This window comes from Doryrhamphus excisus, linkage group LG8 (assembly GCF_037039965.1).
Source record: "Doryrhamphus excisus strain RoL-2023G ecotype Guam linkage group LG8, RoL_Dexc_Guam_v1.1, whole genome shotgun sequence".
NCBI classification, from domain to species: domain Eukaryota; kingdom Metazoa; phylum Chordata; class Actinopteri; order Syngnathiformes; family Syngnathidae; genus Doryrhamphus; species Doryrhamphus excisus.
In genome coordinates, this window is record NC_136364.1 from 18,537,374 (window position 1) to 18,565,040 (window position 27,667).

The 27,667-nt window shown below is 40.8% G+C and overlaps 1 protein-coding gene across 2 annotated transcripts in view; it reads left to right on the top strand.

The window, feature by feature from the left end:
- Positions 1–1,799: 1,799 nt before the first annotated feature.
- pde3a (phosphodiesterase 3A, cGMP-inhibited) overlaps positions 1,800–27,667 on the top strand; it is a 57,009-nt gene continuing 31,141 nt past the window's right edge. Inside the window, exon 1 of one of the 2 annotated variants that reach the window (XM_078792951.1) lies at positions 1,800–2,024. In XM_078792951.1, coding sequence (XP_078649077.1) covers positions 1,953–2,024 — 72 coding nt within the window. In that variant the 5' untranslated portion in view covers positions 1,800–1,952. The remainder of the gene's footprint in view (positions 2,025–27,667) is intronic. The other variant, XM_058079504.2, reaches the window with a different exon arrangement.

Below are 27,667 nucleotides of genomic sequence, written 5' to 3' on the forward strand. Positions count from 1 at the left end.
GATACCAAGGTAGTATCTGTATCGGATGGATACTAGAGTGATGAGAGCTACAATTTTCACTTCTCTTCCATGTTTATTTTCACAAATAATTGAGTTTTTGTTGTATTGTTCATGTTAATACATAGTTATATTGTAGGAGGCTTTCAGGGCAAAAAGGGAGCCTTTAGTATTTTTTTTTACTTTTATTTAGTTAGTTATTCAGTCAGATATTATATTATAATTGCATGCTTGTAAGGACTTGAAAATGTCAAACCTATGACTTCGGACTATGACTCTAACTGTCTTGTCTTGATTGCAGACCGCTTATCCTCACGAGGGTTGCAAGGGGGTGCTGGAGCCTATCCCAGCTGTCTTTGGGCGAGAGACGGGGTACACCCTGGACTGGTGGCCAGCCAATCACAGGGCAAACAACCAAGTGACAAACAACCATTGACACTCACATTCATACCTATGGACAATTTGGAGTCGCCAATTAACCTAGCATGTTTTTGGAATGTTGGAGTACTTTTTGGAGTACCCGGAGAAAACCCACACATGCACAGGGAGAACATGCAAACTCCACACAGAGATAGCCGAGGGTGGGATTGAACTCCGGTCTCCTAGCTGCGAGGTCTGTGTGCTAACCACTAGACCGCCGTGCAGCTCGATTTGAGTTTAAAGACTTGACAAAATACTTGAGACTTGCTCCCAGTTCTGTATATGTAGTATTCTACACCGGTCACTAGGTGTCAGTAATGTTGCTGTAATGTTCAGTGAGACACACAGTCACCAGACTTGATCGCCAGAACAACAGCCTTGTATTGCATGTTTTAAAAAAATGTTATTTGGAGTTTGCTGTCTAAAAATAATAATAATAATAATAATAATTAATAATACAACAAGCAGGAGCTGCAAATTTTCCCAAAAAATAATGAAGCAAAAAAATTAGTCTGATGAAATCTGGTGTGGAACACCAGTGTTCATTATTGATAGGACTAACAACATTATTTCACACAGGCACAACTGATGGTAGCTATCATCGGTGATAGAAAGAGCAGTCATCATGAAGGGAAATAGAGATAGCTACTATGTAGATATTCCTGTATCAACAGGAACCGTATACTAGATGTATGTTTGTGTAGCATTGCACTTGACTGATGGTGACGTTCTTGGAGACTGACAGCTCCAGAGGATCATCAAGCGCCACTCGTGACAAACATCCCCGGGCGGCGTCGGAGCGCCTGCATGGGGGGACATGAGCACATGTGTCACGCCGTCATAGCAGGACTCGGTGGGGGCACCCTTCGTTCAGACTCTCCGTGGCGGATCGCGGTCCATTATTGTGATCCTCGGACTGCTCGACTGGGACGCAGGCTGCAGAAATAGAAGCGGCTCAGCTGGCTCTCCGCATTTGGCGGCGGGCTGCGCTCTGGAGGAGCTTTTGACTGCGTCTCTCCACCTCCACCCCCCACCCACCCTCCGTGTTTACACTCCTATGTGCCTTCTCGGTCGGGCCGTGTCTGATTCGCAGTGGGGTGTTCATCAGTGCTGTTTTCCGTCTAGCGGTGAGCCACTTTGGGCCAAGTCTCCCCCCACCCCCTTTTCTCCCTCCTCCTCCTCACCCTGCACGGTGCCGAGAAGCAGCTGCTGTCTCCCGCCTGCCAGGCTGCACGTCCTCAGCCGCCCGGACCCTGCTGATCGTCCGACTGGGTCGGGGAGTGTCCATCCTCGGCTTGTTTCCCCACAGACCGCCACCCTCGTCTCTTTGATTCCGGGCCGGCTGGAAGACTCTACCTGGCCTACCTGCTGTTTTTTTTTTTTTTTTTTTTTTGCTTGCGCGGTATGCTGACCGGCTCTTGCCGGCCTCAGGGACCAGCGGGACGGGGTGCTGTGGCTCTGTGACCGGGGCGAAGGAGGAGGACATCCCTGTCTTCAAGCGGAGACGGAGGTCCAGCTCCATAGCGGCCTCGGAGATGATGGCTCACAGTCAGAGCAACAGCAAGTCCCACCGCAGGACTTCGCTACCTTGCATTCCACGGGACCAGGTAAGACGCGTGGACCGTTCAACCAGCTTCATTGTGTGGTTATGACCTTCCAGCCGCCGTGGGCCCGTGTCCCCTGCTACACGTGTGGGAATTTCGTTGCCTTTGCGGGATGCATCGAGCTTACAAAACAATGTGTATTATCAACAGTGACACGGGAATGCGTGGAGCATCCATGTTTGGATCATCATTCCCAGCTGCACCCTGCCTGATGTTTACTTGCACTGTGACACTGCTGTTAATTTGGTCATCAGCATCTTGCTGGGCTTCCTGCAGATAAGGACAAGGGTTGTGCACTTGGTGTGCAACATGATGTGTGCAACATGATGTGTGCACAGAGGTCATAGTTGAATATTTGAAAGCCTTTTTATCATGTGTGTTGTCCAAAAGTGTTCCTGAACGTAACACCTTTGCCAAACTTCTTTGGCAACATTCATAATCCTAATTGTGGATTGACATGGATTGGGGATTATTTCTTTTGGTTGTTGCGTCTTTATGGTTAACTGTAGTATTTAAATTGCTTAAAAAGACTCCTACATGTGTTGTGGATTATTCTGAGCTATTTCATAGGAATTGAGGCAAGATTGAGTGTGCTAATTGACTAACCAGCAGAGGTGCTGTTGATTTAGTGGCAACTGTTTACTGTGGAAAGAAGGGAATACGCTATATAAGCGATTGGCTACTTTTATGATTTGGCAATGGCAATGGTAATGGTAATGGTAATGGTAATGGTAATGGTAATGGTAATGGTTTTATTTCATTTGAACATGCATCAGATTACAATTGAGTGCATCCCATAATCAGTTCACAGTTCCACATGTCCAAAAGGAGTAGGAAGAAGCAAAGCTTATTAAATCCTACCCCTCCATCTGGTACTTTTACAATCAGTAACTGTTACATTTGTTCACTTCCTGCTTTCCTAATATAGTTCAAGGTTTTATTATTATTTTTTTTTTTTAATTTTTAAATTTTTTGTCCCATACTGAAGTACCAAGTGATATGACCATCCAGTGACATAATGGGTACCATAGTAAGTGTCAATATAGTGATATATATAGCACATCATGACTGGTTCAAGACTCTTCATCCTTGTATTTAGCAAACATCAACTGCTTGTATTGTTTCTTGAATTGGCTCATCGTTATGCATTGTTTGAGTTCCTTACTCAATCCATTCCATAGTTCGATTCCACATACTGAAATGCTATTGCTTTTTAACGTAGTCCTAGCATATAAGTGTTTCAAATTCAGTTATTCCCTGAAATCATATTTCTCTTCTCTTGTAGAGAAGTATTGGATGACATTTTTAGGTAATTGGTTATTTTTAGCATTAAGTTTTTTTTTGGCATTAAGATAAATATAGGCGCAGTTTGTAGAATTGGTGCATATTTTTGACAGTAATGTTGCACTTGTAATTGTTAAATTCATAATGAGAGAACACACACAGATTGCACTTTGTATCTGACATTTGTGATTGTTGTAACAATAATACAAAATATGTTGTAATATCTTACGGGACTGAAACATGTATCTACTTCAGAGTAGTCAGTGTAAATGTTGCATAGCAGTATAGACTATTTACTGAAAATGACTCAACTCACAGCCATTATTTTCTAAATATTTGTCAACACAAGTGAGCTCCCAGATAAGTGTGTCTTAACAACAGTCAAACATAGTGGTGGTAGTGTCATGGTCTGGGGTTGCATGAGTGCATTAAGTAGCTGCGGTTCATTGAAGGAAACACGAATTCCAGCATGCACTGTGATTAAGGCAGCGCTAGATAACAATGGTGCTCATACTAAATATTGACATCTTGGACACAATTTATACATGCAAGGTTTACTCACTGGTGTTGTATAGGTGGTTGCTGAAATGTGAGGTGTGTATTCACTTTTGTGAAATAGTAGTGCGTGCAAGAGTTGTTAAACATACGGTAGTATGTAGTATATGATGGTATAGGACTCTTCTGCCTTGTACTTTGTGATTGCTGTTTTAATTTCATTTGACTTTCTGGTATTTTTATTTACACATTTTGCCTGGCTCTCAGTTTTTCTCTGGCGGGAAGCTAGCTAGCTCATTTTTGGCCCATGGATGAGCATCATCACAACTTACTTTTTTAAAGTCTTTACGAGCCAAAGTTGCAAAGTTCTGACAATGAACATGGCTGAATTTAAAAAGCTGCAAATACGGTGCATCATATACTAGTTACTACTTTACACCAGGACATGGCATACATCTGTAACTTTCTATGCAAAGTTTAGGAGCAGTGTTGCCAACTTTTGGCGATTTTGTCACTAAATCTGGTGACATTCAAAACCCAGTTCGTGACAAATTTTCTCAAAAGTGACAAGTGATAATTATTGTCCATGAATGCTGCCAGGGTGGATAGACCAAAGGTGGAGGCGGGAGAGTCCGGATGTAATTATTATGACTATCACAAGTGGATCAGATAATTTATCATAATAAAATAAATTGCAGATGCAGCACAGTGGCGGCAGTCTGCCTTCCCATGCAGCCTACCACCACAGCTTCAAAAAAATCCTTGAGGAAACCCTGTATATTATTAATTAGTGTTGCACAACAACCTCTTATTTTGCTTGGTGTGGTGAATTTAGGATATAGACTCCAACTATACATTGTGTCTATGAAGTCATCTATTATCCTTTTCTTATTTGGATTCAGAAGATCAATATTGAAGTCTCCACATACTGTAAAACGATTATTTTTTGGCTGACATATACATTAATAAATTTTTGGTATTGGTATCAAAATGTTATCAATAGCAAATGACACATTTGTTGTTGTTCAGATGTTGTCCACGTACACAACCACTTCTCCACTTTTGATATTCCTGTTGATGCAGGTAATTTCATAGACTTCCAGCTCAAAATCCATGCCGTTGTCAGCATCCATCCAGGTTTCTGAGATAGTAATTACTTTAAAGGGTTCCTTGAATTGACTCAATATTGGCTGTCATTGTTGTAATTTTCATACATATGTGTTTTTGTTGTTTGGGTGGATAATTGTTCCTCCGTGTAGTAACAGCAATTATTTCAAATTATTTCAATTATTATTTCTTGTGTCTGGATCTATATCTTTCCCCAATTCCAGTTGTTTGTGTTCTGGAAAGGTTTCCAACTATAGAGCTTATGGAAACTGTTGTGTTGCATTTTGAGTGTCATTAAATGTAGATAAATGGGTTCCTAAATCCAGTACTTCTTGTTCATCAGTCCCTTGCGGTGTGCTGATTATGTCGTCAAATGATAATGACTGTAGTCCTTCCCCCTGCGTTGTTCTTGTTGAATTGTGTCCTTTTTCCTTGTTGTCTTGGCGATATCTTTAGTATTTTTCCAGGTCCTTGATGCCTTTGACGACAAGCACTCTGGCCTCCGGTCCTCCATTTAGCGTGATGTAGATTTTTCACTTGGCAGTGCAAGTGCCTTGGATCTTTCCCTGCTTCTTCAAGTCTTGTTCTTTCCTGACAATGTCAACGTTGCGTTTTGTCAGATTTTTATTCATTTAACCGTTTGTTGCTTCTACTTCCTTCCCTGTTTTACCAGTGAGTATTTTAATTTAAAGGGGACCTATTATGCTTTTTACACTTTCCTGACCAATAAACGTTATGATGTTACGATACCAAAGGTTGAGGTTGGCGCATTTGGAAGTGAGTCCTGGGTCATGGGTGGAATAAATTAAACCAGACCTTTTTGGTAGGAAGCACAAGTCAAAAGAAATACAACTGGAATAGGTGCAGATTCTGGAAAATCTAGAAAGTTTTTTTGTGTGGGTTATTGTGTGTAGCTGCTCTATAGGAGACCACAACTCAATACAAAGGGTCAAAAATTGAGCATAATAGGTCCACATTAATGTATCACAAACAACAGAAATTTACCAAAAAATGGAGAATAATATCTGGGGGGTAAGATTGGGTTAGATGCCACTTGCTCCTCCCCTTCCAGACCCGGTAGAAAATTAAAAAAAATGTAAATATTTCAAGATTCAAGCACACGTCCAATACAAGTAATATGCCTTTCAATGTTATTTTACACGGCGGGTATACAGTAACAAGATTAACTTGTCTTTTTGTGTCATTAGCACTTTCAGTAAGACATTTGTGATGTTTCCTCAGATTGTACATTTGTCCTTTTCATCTGCTCTCATCCTGCTCTCGATGCTGCTTGTTTATCGGTAATTGGTATCCAGGGAACACTTAAGTGATTCTGGACTAGCTGTCCCAGAAGTACTCCATTACACATTCTACCTTGTAATGTTTTGGAACAGGAGTGTTGTGTTTACAAAGGGACACACATACACACACAAAGACAGACCAGATGTTGAGGCCAGTGTGTTGTCTAGTCTATGTCCTCATATGTCCTATCTGCCATATGTGTCAGATCCTATGCAACCATTCATTCATTCATTCATTTTCTACTGCTTATCCTCATGAGGGTCGCGGGTGTGGTGGAGCCTATCCGGCTGTCTTCAGGCGAGAGGCAGGGTAGACTCTGGACTGGTCGCCAGCCAATCACAGGGCACATATAGACAAACAACCATTCACACTCACATTCATACCTATGGACAATTTGGAGTCGCCAATTAACCTAGCATGTTTTTGGAATGTGGGAGGAAACCGGAGTACCCGGAGAAAACCCACACATGCACGGGGAGAACATGCAAACATGAGGGTTGGAATCGAACTCAGGTCGCCTATCACCCGAAGACAGCTGGGATAGGCTCCAGCACCCCCCCATGCAACCAATGATGCATATTTGTACATCTTTATACAGTATAGTGTCTCTAACTGCACGCATAGTGGTTGCTACCCAGTGTTAATGTCGCATAATTAATCTGGAAAGAAACAGGACATGCACTTATGATAAAAAATATTCAGATTAATCAACGATCAGGAAAAAAAAAGCCAACTTATATATATTGAGAGCGACTGACATTGATTTATGTCAGTCAGGTTTATACGTACACACATGAGAATGTGTCTTATGTATGTCATAAATGCCTTGTTTACTCTTATTATGTTTGAACCAATCAACCACCATAAATGGTTTACTGTATAAATATATGGACTTTGAGTCGAAGATGACTTTTTTCTAGGGATAAAAACACTTTCTTTGGTAAAACTCCGATATTGTGGATATTGAATAGATCCTGGAAGGCTGCTAAAGTGAACTAAGAACAATTTGTTGTTTAATAGTGCTGTTTTTGTCACTACTTCATACACTTCCTGTTTACATTCTTGTGGCCAATAACAGAAGAGACACATGTCACATGATTTGTTAAGATTAAGATATGCCTTTATTCGTCCCTCAGTGGGCAAATTTGTAAAGTTGTTGCTTTGCTTTTTATTTTCCTTGGGAGTTTTGACCATGCAGCAAGATAATCAACCGCCTCAAACATTTAGTCCGATACAGACTGTACTTCTAAAAGCTGAATTACACTACAGAATATAACCTAACAAATGTTTTGTGATGATTTCTTACATAAAAAAATTCACTACATACAGTATATATTCTTATCTATGTGTGTATACTGTCCAAGTCTCTCTCAGAGATCCGTGATAGAAACCCTTTCACCATTCTTTAGGTAGCATCCTGTAGATAATGAAGCTCTCCAGAGTGCAGTTGTACCTGAGAGAAGTGGAGCTTTCGTCAAGCATTGCTGGTGCAGTATTTATGAAGGAGGCTGGTGCAGCCTTCTCAGCCAGAGGCAGGACAGGCACTTTACACAACTGGAAGAGGGGGACATACCTTCTTCACTTCTTCTCCATGACATTATTCATGTTTTTAATTTTTGTCTTGTTAACTTTAACGGGGTCAAATGTTAGACAGTTGATGTGGCTTGTAGAACATACCATTTTATTTCATTGAGGACATCGGAAATGATGTCATGCTGCTACTAAGTTGAATTATTGAAAGGTTTTGACAGGAATTGCACTCTCTTATGAATTTTCTGCATTTTAACTTTCATTTCATCAGTGGTGTTGTTATATGGTGGGGTACCAACCACTTAGACTATATACCAGGAAAACTACTGTACGTTTTCTGGCTGTACGATGGGCTTTTTGAGGCACTGACGCCATATTAATAGAGGGAGGAGCGTCCTAATTAACATTTTTGTCAACAGATAATACACAGTCAGGTAGAGCCACAGAATCCCGTCGATTGGGCCGAGGGATCTAGCAATTCATGCTGCATTTTGTTTCAGTTTGTAAGTGCAATTTACATCCTGACATATGAGCTGGATTTGTGCAAAAATGGGGAAACTCTCCATAGGGGGCCACAAAGCCCATAGGAAGGAAATTGAGATGCAAATTATTTTCTGCTTGCACGCAGGAAAACCTTGCACACTGCCAGGTCGCACTGGTAAAACCAGAGGAGGAGGCCAATGTGGCTCCTCTGGCAGTGGGCGACGTACTCCTCCATCTGTACACTGTGGTGCTCGCCACCTTTGTGGACGGACAGCGTTATAGCGTACAAGACACGGAAGTAAGGCGCTGTGTTACATATTGTTCAATAAACAAGCATTCCGAACCGTGACCCCTGTATCGAACGGATGGATGTTGCACCCCAACTATTTATCTATCTGAACTCTCCATACTTAACTCAAAACTCGTAATAATATGGAGAGCGTATTCAAGAGTCAAATTGCATGTTGAGTATGATACATTTTTCCATGTTGGCAGGTCTGCTGTAACATTGAAAGCACTCCGTGCCTCTCATGGCCCCCTGACAGTCCTCCCCTCCCCACTATTTGAGAAGCACTGCTCTCGTAGGAGGAAATCCACACGCATCCAATCTGGACGTGCTGCATAATCAATGCAATTTTTCTTCCTGGCGTTTATTAATTAACCAATAATGCGTATAATAACTCGGTATCGTAATAGTACCAGTGCATATATAAACTGCACTGTGAAGAGTCTTGAACCAGTCATGATGTGCTATACATATGGTACAGAATGTGCCATTGTATGGTCATATCACCTTGTACTTTAGTACGTGACAAAAATAAAATTAAAATAAAATTTAACTATATTAGGAAAGCAGGAAGTGAACAAATGTAACAGTTACTGATTTGGAATTTGGACATGTTCATTGTGAGGTATACTGGAATCAAACTGTGAGTATGTGGAATCAAACTATGGAATGGATTGAGTAAGGAACTCAAATAATGCACAACGATGAGCCAATTCAAGAAACAATACAAGCAGTTGATGTTTGCTAAATACAAGGATGAGGAGTCTTGAACCAGTCATGATGTGCTATATATATCACTATATTGACACTTACTATGGTACCCATTATGTCATTGGATGGTCATATCACCTTAAATAAAAGTAAAATAAAGTGAAAAAAAACTTAAAACTATATTTGGAAAGCAGGAAGTGAACAAATATAACAGTTACTGATTGTAAAAGTACCAGATGGAGGGGTAGGATTTAATAAGCTTTGTTTCTTCCTACTCCTTTTAGACATGTGGAACTGTGAACTGATTATGTGATGCATTCAATTGTAATCTGATGCATGTTGAAATGAAATAAAACCATTACCATTACCATTACCAAACTGAGGACTGAAAAACAAAGTAGCTTTCGGTGCTAAATTAATGCAGACTTAGCCACCTGCAACAAGTGCTCAAAGGTTATATTGTGCAAGTAATGCAACCTTTCAATAGAAGTACACGGAGTCTGCGGCCAACAGCAGTGCTCAATTACAACACAGTAAACTCTGTCGCTCTTCACACTAACAAAACACAACACAATTAGTGCCCTGTAATTCCGGCATTATGGCCAATGAAAGCAAAAACGACTGTTAAATGCGGAATCTTGCGGAAACTGACATAATGTGAATAAAATACTGGAAAGTAAGAATAAATACTGGAAAGAAAAGAATAAAATAAGGAAAGTATGTGTGGTAAAATATTTACCCAGCGGACTGCTCAATCGTGCTGGCATCTATTCACAAAAACTAACCCACGCCCTCCTCAATTAAACACATGTTGAAGGGCCCACCTGACATCAAAGTTGCCAAAAAAACATAAAACTCATCTCAACTCATGTTTTTCAGAGCATCATAGTGTGGCTGTGTGAGTATGACTCAGGCTGTATGAGTGTGTTTACACCTTGTTTTTCTTTACCGCCTTTTAATAAAGTGATTGGAATTGGAATCGGTCACTACGTCTTTCTTAGCTAAAAGCATTAGCATTATAGTTTGCTAAGGATTTTTTTTTATCATGTTGTGTGCAGAGACTTCCATCCAACTGGACAAGTTAGCCATGCTACATTCATTTCTGAAACGTTGGCCAAAATTGTCCAATGATGTTTTGCGTCAATAAATGTAAGGATTTTTATATAAATGAAATATACGTATTAAAATTATATAATGACAAGTGGTTAGCACGCACGCCTCACAGCTAGGAGACCCGAGTTCGATTCCACCGTCAGCCATCTCTGTGGAGTTTGCATGTTCTCCCCGTGCATGCGTGGGTTTTCTCCGGGTATTCCGGTTTCCCCCCACATTCCAAAAACATGCTAGGTTAATTGGTGACTCCAAATTGTCCATAGGTATGAATGTGAGTGTGAATGGTTGTTTGTCTATATGTGCCCTGTGATTGGCTGGCAACCAGTCCAGGGTGTACCCTGCCTCTTGCCCGAAGACAGCTGGGATAGGCTCCAGCACCCCCGCGACTGCAGGAATACATTGATGATACAGGTATCATAGCGGTATGATACAGGTATCATACAGGTATGATACGGGTATCATCAATGTATGTGTATTTGCAGTACAATTATAACCAATTCAGTACACTCCCGGACCAAACAATGTTCTTCATGAAGTATTTCACCCTTTGGAAATAGAGGTCACGTCTCAGATATGGCAATGCTCTGTTGCATAACATATTCATCATCTCATCATCTGCAGTATCTGTGTCAGGGAGGGGGGCTGGAGCGAGGGAGGGAGACTTTCAAAAGATTTATAAAGGGAAGACATGTGCTCAGAAGTCTATTTGAGGGGAGGCCCACATTCTCTCTTTGACGCAAATGAATTTCCTGAGAGACACACAACCTGTTCTGGTTTCTAGCACCTCGCTGAGTTCATCAAGGCTTATAATTTCTTCCTTAGGGACCACAGAGAAAATTAGTCTTCATTGCAAATAAATACACAACATTGTGGGAGTTTAACTGCTTGAGAGGAAGCCAAAACTGTTTGAATTAATGAGATAAATGTGTTAGTTATCATCCGCTATGATTTGTAAAATGATTTGACACATTTCTCCAGCAGATATGATAAATGGCAAAGATGAACTACACTGTACTGTACTGTATTTGTACACTTGTACTGTAAACTCCCAAGTTCATAATAATAATAGTAATCTAATACTAACAACAAGGGTCTCTGGTGTGATTAGATCTTTTTCTACTGCTTATCCTCACAAGGGTCGTTGGAGCCTATCCCAGCTCTCTTCGGGCGAGCGGCGGGGTACACTCTGGACTGGTCACCACCCAATCACAGGGCACATATAGACAAACAACCATTCACACTCACATTCATGCGAACCACTCATCCACCGTGCATAGTTAGCACAGTTAACAAAACCAAGACCATAAATGACTACAGCAGAGTTTTCACTTTAGGACTTTTGCTTTAGAACACTAATTCATTTTCTACGAGGGTCGCGGGGTGCTGGAGCCTATCCCAGCTATCCCAGGCACATATAGACAAACAACCATTCACACTCACATTCATACCTATGGACAATTTGGAGTCGCCAATTAACCTAGCATGTTTTTGGAATGTGGGAGGAAACCGGAGTACCCGGAGAAAACCCACACATGCACAGGGAGAACATGCAAACTCCACACAGAGATGGTCGAGGGTGGAATTGAACTCTGGTGTTCTAGCTGTGAGGTATGCGCGCTAACCACTTGTCCACTGTGCAGCCCTGCTTTAGGCAGCTTTTTGTAAATTTTCTTCTGTAAGTATGACTTTCTATAATATTTGGAAGTTTTTCTGCAATATAATTGTCAAAAAATGACATCTTTATTCATGGTTTGGTTTGTTTGTAGTAAGATTACGACTTTTTTATTTTGTATTTAATGTTACTAAAATGTTATTTTTTTTCCTCATCGTGTTGCAAAATTTTTCTTTTTTTTTGCAATTCAATTAATTTTTTAGAATGTGCATCTTGCCAATAAAAAAGCAATTCATAGTAATGGAAAGCAGCACATTTTAAGACAACAATGACAAAAGTGAATGTGAATTAAAGGACTTGCATTCAGCCTCAAGTAAAATGTGTTAGTGGCCAAAAAAAGCTTGATGATTTTACTGCATGAGGATTTTACCGCATGACAGTGAAGAGGTCTGGGAAGGAGGGAGGTTTAGGGGAAAGGCAGAGCGTTGAAAGACTGGGGAGGAAACGAGAGGGGGGGGGGGGGGGGGAGGTGGTCTGCTGCCAAGCACAGCAGAAGTGTTGATGGTGAAAGGACAACTATCCGGTCGCGGTGCTCAAACTAAACACATCGCTCTGAGCTTTAACATGGACTCTGCAACACAGAAGCGTAGCGAGTTTACCTCAATTATACATTGTTTGCTATGGCATATGTTTGTTTTTGCACATTTGCGGGCCATGCGATGTGAATATGGCACCGTGCCACGCTGCTTTCACCCGAGGGGGCAAAAAAAGCGTGAAAGGAAGCTGCCTCAGTTTGCTGCTAAAAGGCAGCAGCAAATAATTTTAACCTGGCTGTATACACATGCACGCTCTCACAAACATATAGTGGCTTCCCTGCTGGCTGTCCACAGGAGGTTTGGTGGCCTTGGACAAGGATTCCCTTGTTACTTACTCAATGGTGTGTTTTAGCTCCAAAATATGCTCGGTGAGAGGCGGAGGGGGGGGTTTGGTCGGGCAAGAGGGCAGCGTCTGCACGTAGAATCTACTGTAACTGCATCCATACATCCATCTGTACATTCTACTCAATAATGCCTCTCCTGTAACTGACAGTATGGGAACTCTAGTATTCTTCCAAGATGTTAAGTATCGCCATAGCGATTCAATCAGTAGCCACGTTTACATGAGGAGTTTTTCTCTTTCCGAATGACCTCTCCGAAAGCAATGGTATACATGGAAAAGGAATATTCCAATCTACATGCGCCGCTATAATCAACCAGAATAGTCAATGGGACATGCGCAGTAAATCGTAAACACCAACATCACGTGATACCGACTTCCTCGAGTTTTTCTTTCACTTGTTGTAATAACTCCGTATTTCCAGTTTTTCGTTCGTCGAAATTTAGTTTCCATCAAAAACAAACATTCCGCAGCAGTCCAGTGCCAATTGCTCATCCCCATTTTTTTAAAATCGAAGAACGTCTCAAGCTGCGTGTTACGTCATATCCCAGCATTCGTTGAAAGAACGCACCCGGGAACAGGAAAAGATAAAGTTCAATCTTGCTAATATTTTATAATTAAGAAGAATTATTTTCTTTTTTAATAAAAAAAAGCTGCTTGCCAACCGCCAATAAACAACAGAAGAAGAAAAACACCACGAAGAAGAACGCAGTCTGACAACTTTTCCGATTGAGCGGGTACAAGATACCTCAATCGGATTGGGGAAAGGAATATTCCACCCCTGTGAATCCGATCATATGTTCTTTCGGAATGAGGTGTATACAAAGGTTAGATTCTTTCCGTTTGAGCAAATAACCCGAATGGAATTGGAATATTTGGGTCCATGTAAACGTGTCTAATGAAACACATATTCCTGTTTTGATGCCTTTCTCCTGGTGTTTCTCCTGTACCGTCTACAAGGTTTGGTAGAAATGTGTGTGTTTTGCATAAAATTACACATGGAGGCCATGACTTTGTTTTTTAAAGAAACAGTCAGAACTGTGACATGTTTTTGTTGTGTACTTTTTATTTTTAAGCCTCGGTGCTGTGTACAAAATTAGAGCTCTAAATATGTATAACAATTGGCCAGGTAAAACATAATTGAAGCACAATGTGATTGTTGTACGTTGAAGCAAAGTTGTCACTGTACATAAAAGTAACAACCACTAACCTGAACATCAGTGTCCTGGCTGGACCACCTAAGTTACACACTAGAAAAGTAGGTAATGTGAGGGTTTTATGGCAATGGCAGAGACATTAATCTCCATATTACAAGCCACTGTATTATCAACATCTTGTTAAGCTGTCATTTTAAAAGGCACAGTAATTACATATTGTTGCTTTAATGGCTACTGATTACATACATAGAGGCAGCTCAACTGATTCTGCCTTGCACTGTTAATGACTGCGATAAGACTGTAATGGTGGCTTCATTAAGGCCGGCATGCCCTGCGATTATATGGGCAAAGTAGATATTATATAGGGTTAATCCGTTTGACTAATAAGCCGAATACATTATTGCTTCATTATGATTTCCAATTACTCTCTCTTAACCTAAAGAGTCCATTACATCAGAACGTAGTACATTTGCAACCATGGAAAACTAAAAAGGAATGGTCAGTAAATAGTCAGTAAAGACTGATTTGGGGATTTAGTTGTTTTTATTTATTGAGGTCTCTTGGACGAATAATAATAACACAATAATCATAATAATATTACATAACGGTTTTTCCAAAATATATAAATGAATAAATCATATTGTTTCATGGTTGATTTTAGCAGAGTTTACGTACTTTTTCTTGCCTAAATTAAGCATTTTTTAGCATAAAAACTGTTAAATGAAGTAACATACAAATACAAAGGCATTAAGAAGATGCTTTCAAATTGTGAATGTAGTACTCTACACTGGTCATTAGGTGTCAGTAATGCTACCAGTTACTGAGACAAGCGCCAGATTTGATAGTTGGAACAACAGCCTTTTATTGCAGGTTTGAATTATCACAACATAATAATTGTAATATTAACAGTGCTGTCTTCGACTAAGGATTCTCATAGTCAAATTTGATTGACTAAATTTGAAACGCACACTTCATTTTAATTATTTATTAGCACAAATTATGCTGTTTTTGTGGTCAGCTGTGGTCACCCTTCCATGTCGTTAGAATGGTGATCACATGACATCTTTATATGATTCAACAGCAAATCAGACTCATGGAATGGAACTATTCAAAGACAGCGATAATAATGATGATAATAATAATAATAATAATACTTTGCAGAAATTCACCTGTCATTGTTCGGTCTGGACCCAATTTACCACTATTAATGAGGGATTCATGTATTATTATAATGTATTATTATTATGATTATTCTGAAGTATACCCAGGGTTCATTTCTTTACTATAAACTATACTGTCATAAAAATGGTTGCTGAAATATGAGGTCACTTTTGTGACCGCATATTTGAACCCATAACATTTTTGTTGTTGCAAGACAACACTGCTAAGCACTTTGTCGTCCAATTAAAATAACAACAACTTGTAATTACATTTTGAAGAATAACAGTTTTTTTAATGGAACATGGTAAATCAGACAATTTATTTAGTCCTTCCTCCTTGGAGACACACTGCACTGTACTGTAAACAGACAGTAATTACTGTATACTCAAAGTATGTGACATGTAAACACATATTTCAGACAAATATTTATTGCTGATGAGACTCAGTGTGCACGTGAACATCTATGCATCATGGCAGACATGCTTTATGCACATGTATGTGTTTGCTTGTGTGTACTTCCTTGTGGTTTATACTCCGTCAACAGTCGCCAAACAGCATGTTTGTCTTGGAGTGTCCAGCTTGCCTGTAGTTTACCCAATCAGATAATCAAGGGCGTAATTGCATCACACGCATCTGGGAGTGTTTTTTTTTTTTTTCCTTTTCCATGATGCCTCATAATGATCACATGCATGTCACACTCACAGATGCAGCAGGCACACGTTGATGACGTACATGCAGCAATTACATGCAAGAGATTATTTGCAAACCACCTCAGTGCTGAGCCCTGCTTATAAGACCGTGATGTCACGCCGTCATATTTTTGAGCATCGCAAATGATTAAAAACACCCTGAGGAGCAAGGACGCTCCACGGATGAGTTAGAAGCCTTGTACGTGTATAAATGAGTGTATTCTATCTGGATTCTTTAAAAATGTCATATAATAGTGCTTTTATTGTTTTTCATGTATATAAAGTCATGCAGGCTGCATGGTGGTCGAGTGGTTAGCGCGCAGACCTCACAGCTAGGAGACCAGGGTTCAATTCAGGGTTCAAACCATCTCTGTGTGGAGTTTGCATGTTCTCCCCGTGCATGTGTGGGTTTCTTCCCACATTCCAAAACCATGCTAGGTTAATTGGCGACTCCAAATTGTGCACCCCCTGCGACTCTCATGAGGAAAAGCGGCAGAAAATGAATGAATGAATAAAGTCATGCAGGCTGCACGGCGATCGAGTGGTTAGCGCGCAGACCTCACAGCTAGGAGACCAGGGTTCAATCCCACCCTCGGCCATCTCTGTGTGGAGTTTGCATGTTCTCCCTGTGCATGCGTGGGTTTTCTCCGGGTACTCCGGTTTCCTCCCACATTCCAAAAACATGCTAGGTTAATTAGCGACTCCAAATTGTCCATAGGTATGAATGTGAGTGTGAATGGTTGTTTGTCTATATGTGCCTGGGATATCTGGGATAGGCTCCAGCACCCCTGCGACCCTCGTGAAGAAAAGCGGTAGAAAATGAATTGACTCTGCTGTAGTCATTTATGGTCTTGGTTTTGTTAACTGTGCTAACTGTGCACGGTGGATGAGTGGTTCGCATGTTGGAGTCACATTCAGAAGATCGGTAAGACCTACATCCTGGCGGCTAATTGGCGACTCCAAATTGTCCATAGGTATGAATGTGAGTGTGAATGGTTGTTTGTCTATATGTGCCCTGTGATTGGCTGGCCACCAGTCCAGGGTGTACCCCGCCTCTCGCCCGAAGACAGCTGGGATAGGCTCCAGCACCCCTCGCGACCCTTGTGAGGAAAAAGCGGTAGAAAATGAATGAATGAATGAATAAAGTCATGTAGAGTACTAAGTGCCGCAAGCTAAGTTGGCTAAGCAAAAGGTCTTTGCAGGGGCTTGGGCGGGACTTTGCGACTACCCCGAGCAGCTTTTGATGAGATAGAATACTTAGAAGACATAAAAATGATTGGACTGCGTCATTAATTTGGATGTTTTTCTTTTTGGCATTGTGCCTCAGGCCATAGGGATCTTCATGCTGTGGAAAAAAAACGCTTCCAAAGTATATTTCTGTGCATTTCTTTTTATTTCTCTATCTCGGATTTTGTGTCACTGTCTCCTCTCTGTTTTCTCTCACTCAACCCTTCCGTCTTTGTCCAAACATTCACAGGACAAATGCCAAAGGCGGTAATATTGTGTCCTCAGCTGCCATCACTCACTGGGTTATTTAAGACACTAGTGTGTGTGTGTGTGTTTTTGTGTGTGTGTGCTCTGCTTCATGCCTTAATATGCCTTCGCAGAATCCACAGTCATTCTAGCATATCTCTTTAAGGCAGTGGTTTTCAAACTGGGGTGCGCGCCCCCTAGGGGGGCCCGGCGTTATGACGGGACCGGGGTCCACGGGGCTACCAATGAACATGTTTCATTATTAACTCTGAGTTTTTTTTCCAAGAAAATATTCAGTTTTGATATTACTATTATTCATATTACTGTTGATATTACTATTATTAGTCATAAAATAGCTTACATCAACATCGAGGCAACAAATTGTATCACTTTTCAAAAGTAAGCATCATTTGTGAAAGTGTACTTCAAAAACGTCATTTAAAACAACATTTAAATTCAATTAAATGGTTTTATATTTATGTACAGTACTTAATGGTTGAAAATAGAACTGTAGGTAATTCATAGTGAAATTCCAGAGAAATTCAGAAATTCATAAAAAAGCTCTGACATTTAATCTCCCAAAAAATATAATAATCCTACATAATGGTTTTTCCAAAATATATAAATGAATAAATCATATTGTTTCATGGTTGATTTTAGCAGAGTTTATGTACTTTTTCTTGCCTAAATTAAGCATTTTATGCATAAAAATCGTTAAATGAAGTAACATACAAATACAAAGGCATTAAGAAGATGCTTTCAAATTGTGACTGTAGTACTCTATACGGGTCATTAGGTGTCAGTAATGTTACTTGTTACTGAGACAAACGCCAGATTTGATTGTCGGACCTGTATGAAATTCATAGTGAAATTCCAGAGAAATTCAGAAATTCATCAAAAAGCTCAGACATTTCATCTCCAAAAAAACTCTAGTTAGCACCCATATTTAAAGTATGCTATGTCAGAATCGTTCGGAATCAGAATTATGCAACTCTACTCATATGAGTTGATAATTGTGGATGTGGATCCACAAAGTGTGGATGCTATATTAAAAATATTTATTACAAAAGTGACCTCAAAACAAGGCGTAAAAAATACAAAAAAACAAAAACACAACAATACTAGAGTCCAGATGAATAATACTAAACACAAAAGCACTGTTAGAAAAAGGCTAGCCGGGAAAAAAGTACAAGGCCAGGAAAGAAAAAGCGCTGTTGGAAACGCTAGGCTGGAAGACGAATTAGCAACAGCAAAAAAAAACCAAGATGCAGTTGAAAACTCCACTCAGGAACAAAACAATACAGATAAACACATAAGAGCATAAGACAAGGTCAAGACACGAAAAGCCCGGCTGTGCAGTCTGGCAACGAGTGTCCTCTCCCGCTGTGCTTAAGAAGGCCAGGTGAGTGATTGGCAGCAGGTGCGCACTTGAGGCTCCGCCTCTGCAGGGCGGCACTGCACTTCATCAAAACAGCAGACAGGCGGCAGAGCGACTACACATTCATTCATTTTCTACTGCTTATCCTCACGAGGGTCGCAGGGGTTGCTGGAGCCTATCCCAGCTGTCTTTGGGCGAGAGGCAGGGTACACCCTGAACTGGTGGCCCGCCAATCACAGGGCACATATAGACAAACAACCATTCACACTCACATTCATACCTATGCCAATTAACCTAGCATGTTTTTGGAAAACCGGAGTACCCGGAGAAAACCCACGCATGCACAGGGAAAACATGCAAACTCCACACAGAGATGGCCGAGGGAGGGATTGAACCCTGGTCTCCTAGCTGTGAGGTCTGCGCGCTAACCGCCGTGCCGCCCTGCTTTAGGACAGCTTCTTGTAAATTTTCTTCTTGTAAGTATGACTTTCTATAATAATTGGAATTTATTACGTTTTTCCGCAATATAATTGCCAAAAAATATAATTATTCATTGTTTGGGTTTGTTTGTAGTAAGATTAAACATTTTTTTATTTTGTATTTAATGTTACTAAAATGTCTTTTTTTTCCTCATCATGTTGCAAATTTTTTCTTGTAAAATTACTACAGATCTGGTCTCCTTGCTGTGAGGTCTGCGTGCTAACCACTCGACCGCCGTGCCGCCTAGCGACGACACAGAACATGACAAATATTTTGACATTGAAAATAAATCAAATCAGCTTTGCCATAGGTTGTTTTCTCCATGGAACGTTCCATTGTATTGTCTGGCTTCATTTGAAATGACTGAGAATATTTTTTAGCACTTTGGAAAGAACTGATTAAATGTTTCCACCCTGCAATTTGCTCGCATACCACAAGGGGTACGCATACCCCTGCTTGGGATTAACAAGACGGAAAATGTGAATTATTCTTTTAATAGGGCACTCAAACATAGCAATATAATCTATGCCAGTATATATACACAGAGCTCCTAATGGACTACCAATGTCTGGACATCTGTGTCATTCCCATCGGTCTGAACCAGAAATGCCTGGCACCATCAATGAGATCAGGAAGCTGACTGATAAAAGTGGGTTGTGGGAGCCGTGACGCACGCTCCTCTCGCAGTAATAGGAGTAACAGGATGACAAGCTGGCATCAGTAGCCTTACATGGGTAGAACAACGTGAGGTAAAAGCACTCCACTTAGCTGTGCGGTCTTGAAGGGTGGAAGGAGGACGAAGGACGGAGGGGGAGCTTCGATTAAATGATGTGTGTGACTTTCAAATGAGTTCTGCGCATGCATGAGGGCTTGTTAGCGTGTGATGCATTTTAGTCAGTGAAGTAAAGATGACAAGTAGATGTCGCAGGGGGGCTGTAATGCACACTGTTATTAATGCTTTTTATTGTACGCTGGGTTATATTAGAATTAGTGATCTGAGGTGTAGAAGACTAGTCTGGACCCATCAAACACATTTGTACATTTTAACAAGAAGAGTCACTCTCTCAGGTCCTACATCAGTGACCTCGGACCTCACAAATACTCTTCTGGATGGATGGACAAACATTCCCACAGACTCACTCCAAAATCTTCGAGAGAGCCTTCCCAGATGAGGGGAAGCTGTTATAACTGCAAAGAGGGGGTAAAAAAAAAATCCATATTTTTTTTTTTACTTCCTCTCCGGTGTCCTTACACTACACGAGTCGCACACACACACACACACACACAGAAGATACCATGCTCTCATTCCAACATACATGCAGCACGTCATGCATCACAAACATATAACAAAGGGAATGCCAAGAGGACATGCACAAATTTGCTGACAGATGCACGCATGCATTTACTTGACATTACATGCAAAGGCTTAGTCATGCAACTCCACTGTCAGACACACACACACACACACACTCGCCAGTGGCGATGTTCATGGCTGCCATCAGCACAATCCATTCACAGGGGACACAAAAGGGTAGTGATGAAAATAATGTTCTTCCTATCTCAAAATGTGAATTTGTTGACTATTTTTAATTAAGTCAGTATCATTATTACTATTGCTGGCTGATACAACATGTGTGTGTTGTCACTCTGGTTTCAATTCTGTTTTGGTTTTAACACACGGCATGAAACATTCAAGTCACTCCTGGTGTACGATTACCAAAAGACTTTTTTTTTTTCTCTTGGTGGTTTCCGGTCTTCCTAGACCAGGGGTCTCAAACACGCGGCCCGCGGGCCGAATGTGGCCCGCAGGACACTAGTTTGAGGCCCGCGCCTTGCTGTATGGTATCATGTACCCAGAAAAAATTATTACGTTTGATTAATGTTCATGTTAAAGGTTAAATAACTGTTAATAGTTATCCTCCCTATCCGTGTGGAAGTGGTAAGTTTTTGGCTATTTAAGTTTAAAGGAAATAACTTGAAGGCTACCGTTTTGGTCGCTAGCTCTCTAGTTTGCGAGTTAGCATGTGTCTCAAGACCCTGCAGTTGAATCCTCCACTGCTCCACTGCCATGCGGGGTCCCACAAGGCTCAATTTTAGAGCCCCTGCTTTTGTCCTTTTACTCGCTCCTACTGAGTTCTATGGTACCTTCCACTTGGCTCTTAATGTTTCATTAATTACCAAAAATGCCTCCTCAATTCAACCCCTCCTTGTACGTCTTCATGACATCAACGCTTGAATGACTCAACATTTTTTAAACTTTAATGAAAACAAGGCTGAAGTAATGCGGCTCCTGTGAGTGCCCTCCTTTCACTGACGCCCATTGGCATTGCACATAAAGCCCACGGTCACCAACCTGGGCTTTCAGTTGATAGTGACTAGGCACAGTGGTGAACTTCAGCTTTTTCCACTTAAAGCAGCTGGCAAAGGTTAAACCTTTTTTCTCGAGGCAGCACTTTGAGACAGTAATCCATGCATTCATCACATCTCGGTTGGATTACTGCAATGCACTTTATTTTGGAGTTAGCCACTCTTCTCCCTCCGGTCTACAGCTGGTCCAGAATGCAGCTGCAAGTCTTTTAACAAATACGAGAACAAGCGACCACATCACTCCCGTTTTGGCCTCAGTCCACTGGCTGCCTGGGTATTTTAAAGTCCATTTTTTAATTATTTTATTTCTTTTGAAATCTTGAAATGGTCTTGCCCCGCTTTACCTGTCAGAACTCCTCCCACCTCTTCCTTGAGGTACCAAAACCTAAATTGTCCACTTTTAAAACTGGAAGACACACCCTTTTTGACGTCCCAGTTTGGCTCATCACACATACGCATGCACACTCACACACTCAAACACAGCGATATGAGCATGTCATGTGATCAATAAGGAATGGCCAGTGTGGTCTGCTTTCACAGGGGCATTGACGGGCCTCCAGAGATGCTTATTGGGAACGATTAGCATCATCGAGCAGAACTAATATGGTTTTTGTGCAATGACGATGATGCATGTGTGAACTGTTTGTACACGTGTGTGTGTGTGTGTGTGTGTGAGTCATCATCATCCTGTCCAATCCCGTATACGCACAAACACATTCACATGAAGTCCAGCCATCCATTTTCCATACCAGGGTTCAGCAACCTTTTTGTTAAGTCATTTGAAATTTTCCTGTAAGTTAGTGTACTACAATCTTTGTATTAGTTTTACCTACTATATCTACTTGGGCCGGTTAACGGTTTCAAGGTATACCACGGTATATGAGGGGAAATGCTTTGTCGAGTCCAATGTTATTTCTTGTAGTCGGAGCTAAGTTTTGATGTGTTGCCAAAAGTCACTAGCTGCATCGATAGCTTTGAGCGGTGCCGGAACGGCCACAATGTTGTCACTGTTGTTGGTAGACATATTGTATATTGTATATTGTATATATATATACATATATATCACCAAATGTAAGCGTTTATTCTCCACTTAATGTCTTAGTCGATAACAACAATCACATTACCCGGAAACAAAAGTTTTTAAAAATGTAATCATTCATTCATTTTCTACCGCTTATCCTCACGAGGGTCGCGGGAGTGCTGGAGCCTATCCCAGCTGTCTTCTGGCGACTGGTGGCCAGCCAATCACAGGGCACACATATAGACAAACAACCATTCACACTCACATTCATACCTATGGACAATTTGGAGTCGCTAATTAACCTAGCATGTTTTTGGAATGTGAGAGGAAACCGGAGAACCCGGAGAAAACCCACGCATGCACGGGGAGAACATGCAAACTCCACACAGAGATGGCCGAGGGTGGAATTGAACCCTGGTCTCCTCGCTGTGAGGTCTGCGCGCTAACCACACGGCCACCATGCCGCCCTCTTTAAAATTAATTTGAAATATATATTGTGTAATATTACCGTATTTTGCACAGGAGTTGCTTTGGAGTTTTTTTTTTGTACCAGCCAAAAACGCACAGTGAAGAAGAAAAGTAGTACATGAGCCTATGCAGGCTAGAGCGCCCTCTGGTGGTGGCAGGACCAGCCAAACCATGAACAAAAGTGCGACTTATAGTCCAGAAAATACGGTATATGGGTTAAAAATGTTTGTTTTTACATGATGTTTTGTCACTTTAATAAAGATATTTCAAAATAATGTAATTAAAACTGATATTTTTGCCCAATGTTATCATACCGTCAGAATCTCACCCTGTATGGGTGTTCTTTTTTGGGCCTGGTGATCTTCTGCAATTCAAAAATATTTTTGCTAATGTTTTGTTCATGTCAGTGTGAACAGTACAATTCCGATTTTTTTCAAATGCAACTCGGTCGTATTTTGTATATGGTCACAAATCCATGATTTATCCGATGCTAAAAAGTCTTGCATGTCCGACGTTACACTTCATTTGCCAGATAGAAATCTGCAAAGACAAATTGCAGATGAAGGAACAGAAAGTAGTCAGTAGGGAAAAGACGGTATTTTGTAACTGATTACTCAAGTCAATACCCAATACCTAATACCTAATACCTTGCATTATACCTATTGAGTTTAGCCTGGTGGTGCAAAGTATTCCAAGTCCAGGTACAGGAGAAAAGTTGTACCTTTTCTTTTTACCGTAGTTTTATTTCAGAACTGGACACTCAGACTGCTAGAGTGAAGCGGGAACTATATGAGGGTCTTGATGAGGGTGTCACAGGAGACTTCAAGGACCTAACGAGGAGGCCACTGTTGACTTTCGGGAAGGAAAGACACCAGCAATATGAGGGCAGTTGAAAGAGCCATTGGAGCCTGGAAAAAGGTGAAGGGATCCACTGCTGAGATGTGAGGGTGTCACTGGGGAATTGAGTGTAAGGACTGGGGTTCTCCTGGAAGCTTTAAGACAGATGCACAGTACCTGGGCACCGGAGGAAGAGCCTTTTGAGTCTTTTGATGACACAGTTTCCTGAAACCTTAATATAAAGTTTTTAAATTCAGTTTGTGCAACAAATAACATGACAACCATGACTCTATGCTCATGTAAAGGACATTTTTGCAACAAATTACTGAGCTCTAAGTTACATGTTCCAGTAAAAGAATGTAAACATTCTAGGGATTGAATGAATCAGAGCAGTCTCCACTGCAGCATGGTTTCGTGTATAGTCCAGCCCCGCAGTGGAGAACGGAAAGGTAATTCTGTCAAAGGTTTTACTCAGAAAGTCACTTTCAATCTCATCAACTGACTGGTATTTTTTTTTTCATCAAGTAAATTGTAAAATCATTGCAGCCAGAGGATGAGGAGGGTTTTTTTTTTTTGTGGATGTTGAGTTGTATGTACATCAACCCTCGGGCATGAAGTGATGAGTCGTTTTCTTCATCAGCAGCTCCAGCCCCTCGTGTATTTTTAGATGGAATAAGAATAGTTGGAGGGTGGAGGGAAGGAAAAAAGGAGATTGCAAATGAAGAGAAATTTTCTTTTCAGGTTTGTGTTGTATTGTAATCCTAAAATCAGGATTTTTCCTTATCCTGTATGGCAGGGGACTCAAACACGCGGCCCGTGGGTCAAATGTGGCCCGCAGGACACTAGTTTGAGGCCCCCGCCTTGATATGAAAGTTTAATGTTAGTTTGATATGGATGCTGTATGGTATCATGTACCCAGAAAAAATTATTACATTTGATTAATGTTCATGTTAAAGGTTAAATAACTGTTAGTAGTTATCCTCCCTATCCGTGTGGAAGTGGTAAGTTTTTGGCTATTTAAGTTTAAAGGAAATAACTTGAAGGCTACCGTTTAGGTGGCTAGCTCTCTAGTTTGCGAGTTAGCATGTGTCTCAAGACCCTGCAGTTGCGCAATATGTTGTAAATAAAAAGAGTATAAATGTGACTATAGTCGTGTTTTGTCATGTCTACAGGGCTCTAATAATGCTTCGTTCATTTTAATCTGAAAAAAATAATTTGTCTACCCACCAACTATATGTGGTTTCTTAAATTTTTATTATTTGCCGTTTTATTATTATTATTATTATTTTTATTTATTACTGATTGATTGATTTTCCTTATCCTTGATTTGTTTATTTATTTTTCATCTTATTTTGTGCAGAAAAATAAATAGTGCCCATTCTAGGCCAACAAAAAAAACACCATAAAACACCATAAAACCCGAGTTGCACACACTCAACCACACGAACCTGCTAAACTAACCCCAGCTAGCTTCCATTCATGCTTTATAAGAGGAGATTCTGCCAACTTTCACTGGCATTTATACTCATTTCAATCTGTTTCGGTTGTGAGCGGGCGGTTTAGTGTTTGTATCCGCCATGATTGAGCTATTCGCCTGGGAAATACTCCCCCACTCAAACGTTCCTTCTCGTTCATTTTGTGAGATTCCGCGTTAAACATTAAATTGTGTTTTTATTGGGTAATTCCGTGATTCTGGCTGCAATTCCGTGAATCCTAAGGGCCCTAAAAATGTTTATTACATGCAAAAATATTTACAATTTTTGATGCAATACATCATTAAACAATTTTGCCAGAAACAGATGTAGCTTAGCTAACTCTTCTAATGAGATGGTAGCTTCCGCACACATCGTTACAATATTCTCAGTATACTGTCATGCCAATGTTTGTGATTGACACTTGCTTTATGAATGTTACCTATTTTTTTTAACAGTGCACAAACTAGTCTTCACGCTTTTCAAGCAAACCATCTAAACCAGTTGTCTCAAACATGCGGCCCGCGGGCCAAATGTGGCCCGCAGGACACTAGTTTGAGGCCCCCACCTTGATATGAAAGTTTAATGTTAGTGCGGCCCGCGCAAGTTTGATATGGATGCTGTATGGTATCATGTACCCAGAAAAAATTATTACGTTTGATTAATGTTCATGTTAAAGGTTAAATAACTGGTAATAGTTATCCTCCCTATCTGTGAGGAAGTGGTAAGTTTTTGGCTATTTAAGTTTAAAGGAAATAACTTGAAGGCTACCGTTTAGGTCGCAAGCTCTCTAGTTTGCGAGTGAGCATGTGTCTGAAAAAAAAAAAAGAAAATCAGAACCAAGCACTGAAAAAGTTTGTATATTTCTCTGTTTTTAATAAATGCGTTTGTTTTTTTGGAAAACCTGATGTGGCCCAGCCTTGCCCAGACCCTAGCTCCAGTGGCCCCAAGGTAAATTGAGTTTGAGACCCCTGATCTAAAGTAAGGATTGTGAACCATCGTGGGTGGGTGCCAAACCATGTTGCAAGAAAAGGTGCAATGATAAAAATAAATCTACATTTGTAAATGTAAAGCAGTTTAACTACTGTTATTGTAAAATTAGCATCATAACTCATCAGTTTTGTGCTCACTTGTCCAACCTTTACGTCTCTGTTTCATGGCTGCATCTCTCCAGGTCATCTGAATATGAGAGTGACCGGAAGAAAAGCTTTTTTTCTAAAGACAAATATCACCTTATATTCTGGTCAATACTTTTTTTCTCCCATGGATGGCTGAAAGGATTTCACATCATACCGTATAATATTCATTTCATTCATTTTCTACTTCTTCAGGCGAGAGGCGGGGTACACACTGGACTGGTGGCTAGCCAATCACAGGACACATATAGACAAACAACCATTCACACTCACATTCATACCTATGGACAATTTGGAGTCGCTAATTAACCTAGCATGTTTTTGGAATGTGGGAGGAAACCGGAGTACCTGGAGAAAACATGCAAACTCCACACAGAGATGGCCGATTGTGGAATCGAACTCAGGTCTCCTAGCTGTGAGGCCTGCGCTCTAACCACTCGTCCACTGTGCAGCCACCGTATGATATTGTACAGGTAAATATAAAGTCCGACCAGGTTGAGTTGCACCAATATTTACATTATATGCATTACATTATTACATATACACATTATTTGATTTGATTTTAAATTCATCCAACCAAACATAGGCTTCAGCAAACAACACCTTCCATTTGGACTGACAATCAATGATCAATATGTATCAAGCCATGATTGTCATGGTTATGCACCACCTGCTATCACAGGAAACCCTGGACAATTAACGCAGGTGTCTGCTCTGTAAAACCGCAACCAACTGAACCCCCAACAAGTAGTTTATGGTCCATTGACGAGTATCTTTGATCTTTGTCCCGGTGTATCTGAATGTATCTTAGCAACCAGGTATTTTCAATACTGTACTTGCAGGTCCTCTCATCACTGCACCACCGGAGGACACTTACAATTGGCAGATGCAGAGCAGGGGGGGCGGGGTGGGTGACAGGGCAGAGGGAGGTTCATGAAGCAGCAGAGGAGAGGCAAAAGCACACGAGCAAGAGAGGGCAAGGAGATGTTTGTGAGTTGCACAAGTAAAATGTCACTGGCTTTCTATCGAGGTTCCTGTGCCATTTAAGCTGAAGATAAGGACAGAGATCACTGCTGCAGCGTATTGTATCAACCAGACTACTTGGTTTAACCGACACAAACCATGCAGAGGCGGCACTCATCGGGCAT